Raw genomic sequence first — 8,792 nt, 5'->3', positions numbered from 1 at the left:
TTTCACTCTAAAAAAAAAAAAAAATTAAAGAAAACGATTAAAACAAGTTGCAAATGGCTCTGCCAACTCCCAGCCACCATCCACCTTGCTGGGAACCGCTCTGGCCCGACCTCTGGCACGCTGTTTTTGGAAGAACCGGCGTGATGCTCTGCCCCGGCCGCACCTTCCTCCACGGAACATCAATTATTGCTTAATTCTCCCTTCCCATACTGGCCTTTAGGGTTATTTACATTTCTTTGGCTTGACTTGAACTCAACAGTCTGGCACTTTCTCTCCAGCTGCCAACACGGAGCCGCTGCCGCGGGGGGCGAGGAGTGCGGGGGAAGAGGCCACCACGAGGAAAACACGGGTGGGCTCCTGCTGGTCGAGCGAGTTGTGCTTCTCCCAGACGAAACAGGACAACTTGTGTTGGGCACAGACTCATCCGGAGTCGATCCGCCGCTCCCCGGGGATCCCCGTCGGAATAATCCTCCCAGTGCCACGGTCCCCACGGTCCCCACGGCCTCGGCGTGCAGGGAGCGGGGCAGGGCCTGGGGGAAGGCGCTGTGGACGCCCCCAGTGCAGGGCAGGGAGCCCCATCCTCCCCCCCCAAAAAAACGCCCCGAGGGCGGGCAGCCTCGGTCCTGCCCCCAACCTCCCGCCGAGGCGCTCAGACCACAAACTCGGGGACTTCGTCGTGGGTGAGGTCCAAGGAGAAGTATTTGCTGGTTCTTTTGACGGGGAAGCTCTCCTGGATGTTGATGCACTGCTGGGCCAGGCAGCCGTTGCAGTAGAGCCCGTCCTCGTCCAGCCCGTGGGCGCAGCCGAAGGTGTAGCTCTGCGCCGTGTCCTGGCACAGGTTGGCCAGCTGCAGGAAGTCCTTCTGGTAGAGCCGGATGTCGTCCAGGCTCAGGCTGTGCCGGTCCGTCGACGTCTTCGGTTTCCTGCACGACGTCTGGGGGAAAAAAGCAAAGAGGTTTCAGGAACCCTCCAGGAAGCCAAGGGAAGCCCGAAACCCCCGGTGGCAGCCCCACCAAAAAAAAAAAAAAAACCCACGGCCACGCACCTGGGGCAGGGAGTCGGTGCTCTGCCCCCGCAGCTTCACCACCGTCTCCGAGGAGCTGGAGGTGGAGGAGCTGATCTCCTTCACGATAAGCCCTGCAGGGAGAAGGGAGGAAGAAGAGGAGGGTGTGAAGGTTATTTTGAGGTGCCTCAGCTCTCTTGGGATCCAGCCCTGTTCCCTCTGGGGCTCGTCCCCTTCTTTGGGGCAAAGGCACCCCTCTGTTCAACGGGGTGCCACTGCCTAAAAAGCATCCCAAATTTGCCCCCAAGAACTGCATCCAAAGCCATCCCCAGGGAGCCTGGTACCTCAGAAACCTCCTAGTAGCTCCCAGCACGGAGCTGGAAATGTGAGTGACTCCCTGGGTGCAGGCACAGCTCCAGAGAAGATCACTGAGTCCAACCATTCCCCCAGCACTGCCAAAGCCACAACTAACCCGTGTCCCCAAGAGCCACATCCACATGGCTTTGAAATCCCTGCGGGGATGGGGGACTCTACCACTTCCCTGGGCAGTCTGTGCCAGGGCTGGACCACCCTTTCCATGTGGAAATTTTTTTCCCTAATATCCAATCTAAACATCCCCTGGCACAACTTGAGGTAGTTTCCTCTTTTTTTTTTGCCTCATCTCTCCTTCAACCCACTCGGGCGAACGGCTTTTCCTGGTGTCCCAAATGGACACTCTGGGCTCATTCCACTCTGATAAACACCAGAGAATCACAGAATTGACCTTGGTTGGAAGGGACCTTGAACACCCTCTCACTCCAAGCCTCAGAGATGTGACTTGGACTGGGGAACTGGAAGCGAAAGCGGCCGCCACCTTACCCGAGTGCCCGTTGAACTTGCGGGACAGCAGCATGTCCTCGGTGATGTAGACGCACATGTCGGGGCTCACCTCCATGTCTCCAGCCTGCTCCAGCTCCCGGGGGTCATCCACCAGCATCTCTATTTCTGCCCGAGACAGGAAGGTGGGATGAGCCCCTGACATGACTCTCCCAGCCCCGACCAGAGACTCAGGCCGGGAAAAGCCCAAATTGGTGTCTTACCGTCGTCCTGGGAGTCCTCCTCCAGCCGGTCCTTCCCGCCGCTCTCCACGCCGGAGGTGTGGGAGCTGCCGTGGCTGGTCATGGAGCTGCAGGTCTTCAGCTTGCGGTGGGCGCCGGCGCCGGAGAAGCCATCGTCGGGCCCCATCTCCCTGGGCTTGGGGTCGGCCTCGATGCCGGAGGTGTGGGAGCTGCTGTGGCTGGCAGTGGAGTGCCGGGAGAGCCGCTTGTGCCGGATGCTGCCGGCGCTGCTGCCGCTGGCACGGGAGCGCTTCTCCAGCTGCTCCATGTCCAGGTCGAGGGTGTCGCTGATGTAGGATTCCCGGTACTGCTTCTTCTCTGCAGGGTAGGACAGTGTCAGCAGCCTGCATCCCGATATCCCAATCCTCCAGGGCGCCCTGGATTCCCTGGAAGGGCGTGGGCCACGCCAGCACACTGGGGCGCCCAGGGGAGCTGTCACCCCAGCCCAGCGTGGGGACACACCTGGAGCCAGCCTTGCCCTGGTGGCATTTAGGGATGGACCTCAAACTTGCTGTGCTCTGTGCTCCTGTCTCTCAAACGGGGAGGAGGAGGAGGAGGAGGAGGAGTAAGAGTTGAGGAAGAGGAGGAAGAAGAGGGGAAGGAGAAAGAAAAGTAGGAGATGCAGGAAGAGGAGGAAAAAAGAGAGGAGGACGATGAAGATGAGGAGAAGGAAGAAGACGAGGAGGATGAGGAAGAAGAAGAAGCTGAGGAGTAGGTGGAAGAGCAAGCAGATGAGGAGGATGAGGAGGAAGAATAAGATGAGGAGGATGAGGAGAAAGAAGAGGAGGAGGAAGAGGGGAAAGAGGAAGATGAGGAAGACAAAGGAAGATGAGAAGGGAAAAGAGAAGAAAGAGTAAGGAGGGAAGCAGGAAGAAGAAGAGGAGGAGGAAGAGGAAGAAAAAGAGGAAGAGGAGAAAAACAAAAGGAAGATGAAGATGAGGAATAAGATGAGGAGGAAAAAGATGTGGAGGATGAGGAGGAAGAAAAACAAGAGTAGGACATGGAGAACAAATAAGAAAAGGAGGAGGAAGGGGAAAAGGAAGACGAAGAACAGAAAGAGGAAGATGAGGGGAAAGAGGAGGAAGAAGATCTGATGCTTTCACAAGAGCTTTCTAAGCTTGGAGATGGGATGAGGGGCACTGGGAAATGCTGCAGGGGGGCACTGGGAGGAACTGGGCCATCAGGAATGGCAGCAGGACTTGGATCCTGTATCCCTTAGTATTATCCCTTAGCAGAACTTGTATCCCTTAGTGTCTGTGAGATTATCCTGCTGGGCAGGGGTGGGGTGTGGGACGCACAGTCCAGGGGGATGCGGGGACAGCCACCCTCCCGACACCCTCCCAGCCAGGGGGCTGGCACACCAGGCACTCTGAGAGGCAGAAATGCCGGGTGGGAGCCTGTCACGGGTGGGATTTGGGAGCCTGGCACGGGGAGGGAACCTACCCTCGTTCTCCTCCAGGCGCCGGACCTGGCGCAGGACGGGCTGCAGGTTCATGTAGAGCCGGTGGCTGCTGCTCAGCAGCTGCAGCAGGTGCCGGGAGCGCAGCGGGCACCCCGTGTAGTAAATGAGCTTCCTGGCAGAAGGCAGCCCGTCAGGCAGGATCTCGAACTTCTTGCCCTGCGTGGGAGAAGGGAGGGATCAGCCCCGAGGAGGGAAATGCTCCAGTTCTCGCCCCGTCCTGCTGCAGCCCACGGTTAACCCCACGGATTGGAATCACCCGCCTGAGGTCTGGGCAACTGCACCCCATGCCCAAATCAGAGCCCAGGAGATGCTCTGCCTTGGGATCATGGAATCACAAATGGATTTGGGTTGGAAGGGACCTTCAAGACCACCTAGTCCAACCCCCTGCCGTGGGCAGGGACACCTTCCACTAGCCCAGATTGCTCCAAGCCCCATCCAACCCAAACTGGAACGCTTCCAGGGATCCAGGGGCAGCCACAGCTTCTCTGGGAAACCTCTGCCAGGTCTCACTATCCTCACAGCCAAGAATGCCTTCCCAATATCCCCTCTAACCCTGCCCTCTGGCAGTGGAAAGCCATTCTTCTTTTTCCTGTCCCTCCATGCCTTGTCCCCAGTCCCTCTCCAGCTCTCCTGGAGCCCCTTTAGGCCCTGCAAGGGGCTCTCAGGTCTCCCTGGATCCTTCTCTTCTCCTCATGAACCCCCCCAGCTCTCCCAGCCTGTCTCCAGAGCAGAGGGGCTCCAGCCCTGGGAGCATCTCCGTGACCTCCCCTGGACCTGCTCCAACAGCTCCACATCCTCCCTGTGCTGAGGACCCCAGAGCTGGAAGCACTGCTCCAGGTGGGAATGGTGGCACTCACCACAAAAACCAGTTTCCCCACATTTGTCCACGGGAAGTCGTAGAGCAGCTGTTTTTCTTCATCCAAGTTCTGCAAAAGGAGGAGAGGGAGCCCTGGCTGAGGGTGCTGGCAGGGGCAGGGAGCAGAGCTGAGCCATCACCCTCCCTCAGCCACCTACCTGGAAGATCTGGATGCCCCGTGTTGTCAACCCCAGAGTCAGGGAGGCCTCCACTTCCCTTTTGTCCTAAGGGGATAAAAATCAGGTGGTTTTAAACACACAATTTGCAGCACGAAGTGGAGAAATCGGCCCCAGCTCAGCCCAGGGATCCTCCTGCAGTCATTCCAGTCATCATTCTATGATTAACGTGCCAAATTAATAATCTAATCATACTGTGAGGGTGGGCAGGCCCTGGCACAGGTTGCCCAGAGAAGCTGTGGCTGCCCCTGGATCCCTGGAAGTGTCCAAGGCCAGGTCAGACTGGGCTTGGAGCAACCTGGCTTAATGGAAGGTGCCCCTCGTGGAACGAGTTGATCTCTTAACGTCCCTTCCAACCCCAACCAGTCCTTGTGCTCTCCCAAAAGCATCTTCTTTTTAACTTCAGGATGCTACAAAAAAGGTTTATGAGGCACCATCTCCCAGCAAACCACCTGCTTTGTTCCCAGGAGAAAGACACAGCGTATGACTCTTGGGGATGGGGCTGTGCAGGACTAAGGGCTGCACTCAGTGATCCTTTTGGGTCCCTTCCAGCTCAGCATATTCAGTGATTCTGTGACGTGTTTCTTGGAGAGGGGATCGCCAAAAATAAGATCCCAGAAACCCCAGAACCTCCTGGATGGGGCTCACCTTGTAGAGCCTGTAGTAGTGCACGGCCACGTCGTCGAGCCGGACGGCCTCCTTGATGTACTTGAGATGGGCTTCGGAGGCCGTCAGGGCAAACTGGTCCTTGTGCATGTTGGGGACGTGCTTCAGGATGTAGTCTTTGCCCCTCTTTGCAACCACCTGTTTTGGAGGAGAGGAGAATTTTGTCCAGCTGCTCCGTGCTCGCTCAGGGCCGGATTCCGCCCCGGAGCTCCCGGGCAGCGGTGATTTCAAGGGAGAAAGGGGAAAAGGGAGCAATATGATTTGTTACAGAGACCTGCAGGCAAAAATAAAATAGATACAGCAGTCAGCTGCTTCTCTCCAGCAGGATTTCCCACTGGGAAGTGCATGTGTGCTCCCTGTGCCCAGCCCACGGAGCTTACACCACTGGTGACACCTGTACCGGGCCGGGAGAGCCATGCCCTGGTCCCCTGTGCGAATGGGGACACAGACCCAGGGCCATCACTCCTCATGTATGAGAGAACGAGAAGATGGGAAATTTTGGAAAAAAACAAACAAGACAGAGGTTGGAAAGGAGAAGAGAAGGGTTCAAAGAGGCCTTTGAGAACCTAAAGGGGCTCCAAGAGAGTTGGAGAGGGACTTGGGACAAGGGTCTGGAGGGACAGGACGCAGGGAATGGCTTCTGAATGACAGAGGGCAGGGTTAGATGGGATAATGGGAAGGAATTCTTGTCTGTGGAGGTGGCGGGGCCCTGGCACAGGCTGGGCAGAGAAGCTGTGGCTGCCCCTGGATCCCTGGAAGTGTTCCAGGCCAGGTTGGGAAGGGGCTTGGAGCAACCTGGGCTAGTGGAAGGTGTCCCTGCCCATGGCAGGGGTTGGAACGAGATGGTCCCACACCAACCCCAACCTCCCCCCTTCCCGCAGCTATTTCCAGCCCTGCAGTTGTCCCAGGTTATTAATAACCAGGACTGAGCCGGAGACAGGGATGCAGCCGGAACGGCGGCCGCCTGGGAACCCTCCAGCTCCGAGCAGGGGCCGCAACCACGGAACACTCACCCAGGCGGGGAAATAGGCCTCGGGCTCGAAGTACTTCCCGTAGTGCTTGTTGCGCTTGAAGTCTCCCAGGTCGGCTTGGAGGGCGAAGGCGGTGAGCAGGAAATAGGCCTCTTCCCGCAGGACACACTGGGAATGCAGCACCTGCTTCCGCAGGTGCCAGTAGTAGTAGTAACGTGCGGTCCGGTCACTGCGGGAGCAGGGGACAGAGCGGGGAGAGAGGGCAGAGGAGCCACTTTCGTCGCTGTTACATGGACTGTGCCTGCTCCCCACAGGAATCACCTTTAAGTCTCTCAGGGTTGTCTCCCCCCGGGTTAGGAGTAAGCAGGATTAGGGGGTACAGCAGGATTAGGGGGTACAGCAGGATTAGGGGGTACTGCAGGATTAGGGGGTACTGCAGGATTAGGGGGTACAGTAGGGTTAGTGGGTACAGCAGGGTTAGTGGGTACAGCAGGGTTAGTGGGTGCAGCAGGGTTAGGGGGTACAATAGGGCTAAGGGGTGCAGCAAGGTTAAGAGGTGTAGCAGGATTAGGACATACAGCAGGGTTAGGAGGTGCTGCAAGGGTTAGAGGGTACAGGAGGGTTAGGGGGTACAGAGTTAGGAGATAGAGCAGGATTAGGTGGTGCAGTAGGGTTAGGAGATACAGGGGTACAGCAGAATTAGGGGCTACAGCAGGGTAGGAGGTGCAGCAGAGTTAGGGGGTGCAGCAGGGTTAGGGGGTGCAGCAGGGTTAGGGGGTGCAGCAGGGCTGGGGGTACAGCAGGATTAAGAGGTATAGCAGGGTTAGGAGATACAGCAGGATTAATGGGTACAGCAGGGTAGGAGGTGCAGCAGAGTTAGGGGGTACAGCAGGGTACCCCACAGCCAAGACCATGGGGTGGGAGACCACTCCAGCACCTTTCTCCTGCCAGGAATCTCTTACGGAGTGAGCAGGGCTGACTGCTGAGTCTTGGCTCCCTTTTCCCATTCAGCAGTGTAAATCTGCACTGCAACCAGGTGGAATAACCCAACCCCCCCCCAAAAAGTATCCCCACGGGGCTGTGGATGCCACCTGGTCCCCAAAACCCTGAACATCACTTTGCCCCTGAAACAAGACCTGAAGCTCCCACCCGGCCACAGGCCCAAAGGTGAGTTAAAATCAGGCTGTGCCCTGGGTTAAACTCCAACAAATCCCTAAACGTGATGTCCCCAGCCCCCCCCGAAAGGCTCTGCATCGCTGGCTGGGAGCAGTGTCCCCACCTGCCCCCTGTGCGGCAGGAGAAGCCACTCAGCACCCACCCCCAAGCAGCTCCAGCTTTTGGGATGCCAGCAGGATTCCACAGCACCCCGAGGCTGCACACCCACCCCAGCAGGTGCCCAGGTGAGCAGGGACAGGGTGGGGTGCACCCTACCTGATCAGCCTCCCGTTCTCCACGTAGTACTGCACTCGGAAGTGGATGATCATCGGGGGGCCAAACTGGTCGATCCCCTGGAATGGAGGAGATTTTCAGGGTTCCTGTGGAGACCCTGGCATTGTGCCCCAGTCCCTCACCTCAGCTCTCTGGGGGTCACGTCCTTCAAGGCCACCCCTTGCCCCACATGGGTGAGTTCACTCTGCTGATGGCATTTTTTTCCTCAGTTAAGAGTCTGACACCCATTTCTCCCCCCTAGTCCTCTGGAACTCGAAGGGGATTTGGATTTAAAGAAGCAGGTGGGTGGGGTTCAGACCCCAAGGGGGGGGCTGCATCCCCCCCCACTGCTGCTATCCCTCTCCCAGGCCATTATCCACCAGTCCCCATCTCAGGTCCAGCACTGAAGCCTTGACATCGGCCCCTTGGCACCTGGCACTGAAATAATGAAAAGGTGCTTTGTGCAGAGAGAAGGGAGATGGGAGAAGAAGCGACCTTAAAAATTCTGCTGAAGGAAGGAAGGAAGGAAAAAAAATGGCATTTGGAGCGCCAACCATCAACCACCACCCTGGTTTGGTTCATTTTGCACATCCACCCCCCGTCTCCCACACTGGCTAAGTGTCCCCCCCACACCCCTCAGGCTGCGTTCCCAGGTCCTGGAAGTGACCTGCGCCGGGGACAGAGGTGGCCTTACTGCCGTCAGCTCTCCATGCAAGACCTCACCGCTGACCTTGCTGGCCTCCTTCTTCCACTCCTTGGGGCAGTACTTGTAGAGTTTCTGGGCCAGGTCCATGTACACGTGCTCATTGTCTGAGTGGGACAGAGGCGGTGTCAGCACCCCTATACGTGTCCTGCATCCCGCCAAGCCCTGCCCTGACCCCCCCATCCCTCCCCATCACCTAACGAGGCCACCAAAAGGGTTAATTTGGGTGCACCCCCTCTGGATGCTTCCCCCCCCAAACCTGGTGGCATCTCTCCTTGCTGAGCGATGAGGGCATCAGGCTGGACCAACAAACCCCCTGACTTACTCTGGATGACACTGAGCCCGAAGAGGTGACAGTCCTTCAGCCTCAGGAGGTCACACACCTGCACCAGTAACTCGTGGCACAAAATCTTCACCTGCAAAAAAAAAA

The 8,792-nt window shown here is 57.6% G+C and overlaps 1 protein-coding gene across 1 annotated transcript in view; it reads right to left on the bottom strand.

Moving 5' to 3' along the window:
• Window positions 1-518: 518 nt before the first annotated feature.
• Window positions 519-8,792, bottom strand: part of FRMD6 (FERM domain containing 6) — an 18,615-nt gene continuing 10,341 nt past the window's right edge. Inside the window, exons 6-16 of the mRNA XM_027905180.1 lie at window positions 8,688-8,765; window positions 8,390-8,469; window positions 7,663-7,739; window positions 6,274-6,460; window positions 5,243-5,398; window positions 4,577-4,642; window positions 3,544-3,718; window positions 2,083-2,418; window positions 1,862-1,987; window positions 1,046-1,137; window positions 519-934 (exon numbers count right to left, since the gene is read on the bottom strand). Coding sequence (XP_027760981.1) covers window positions 650-934; window positions 1,046-1,137; window positions 1,862-1,987; window positions 2,083-2,418; window positions 3,544-3,718; window positions 4,577-4,642; window positions 5,243-5,398; window positions 6,274-6,460; window positions 7,663-7,739; window positions 8,390-8,469; window positions 8,688-8,765 — 1,658 coding nt within the window. The 3' untranslated portion in view covers window positions 519-649. The remainder of the gene's footprint in view (window positions 935-1,045; window positions 1,138-1,861; window positions 1,988-2,082; window positions 2,419-3,543; window positions 3,719-4,576; window positions 4,643-5,242; window positions 5,399-6,273; window positions 6,461-7,662; window positions 7,740-8,389; window positions 8,470-8,687; window positions 8,766-8,792) is intronic.

The sequence above is a fragment of the Empidonax traillii genome, unplaced genomic scaffold (genome assembly GCF_003031625.1).
Source record: "Empidonax traillii isolate 1590-97213 ecotype Southwest subspecies unplaced genomic scaffold, ASM303162v1 scaffold1128:size488575, whole genome shotgun sequence".
Taxonomy (NCBI): domain Eukaryota; kingdom Metazoa; phylum Chordata; class Aves; order Passeriformes; family Tyrannidae; genus Empidonax; species Empidonax traillii.
Note: the sequence above shows the minus strand (reverse complement) of the source record. Positions and strands in the feature narration are given on the sequence as shown.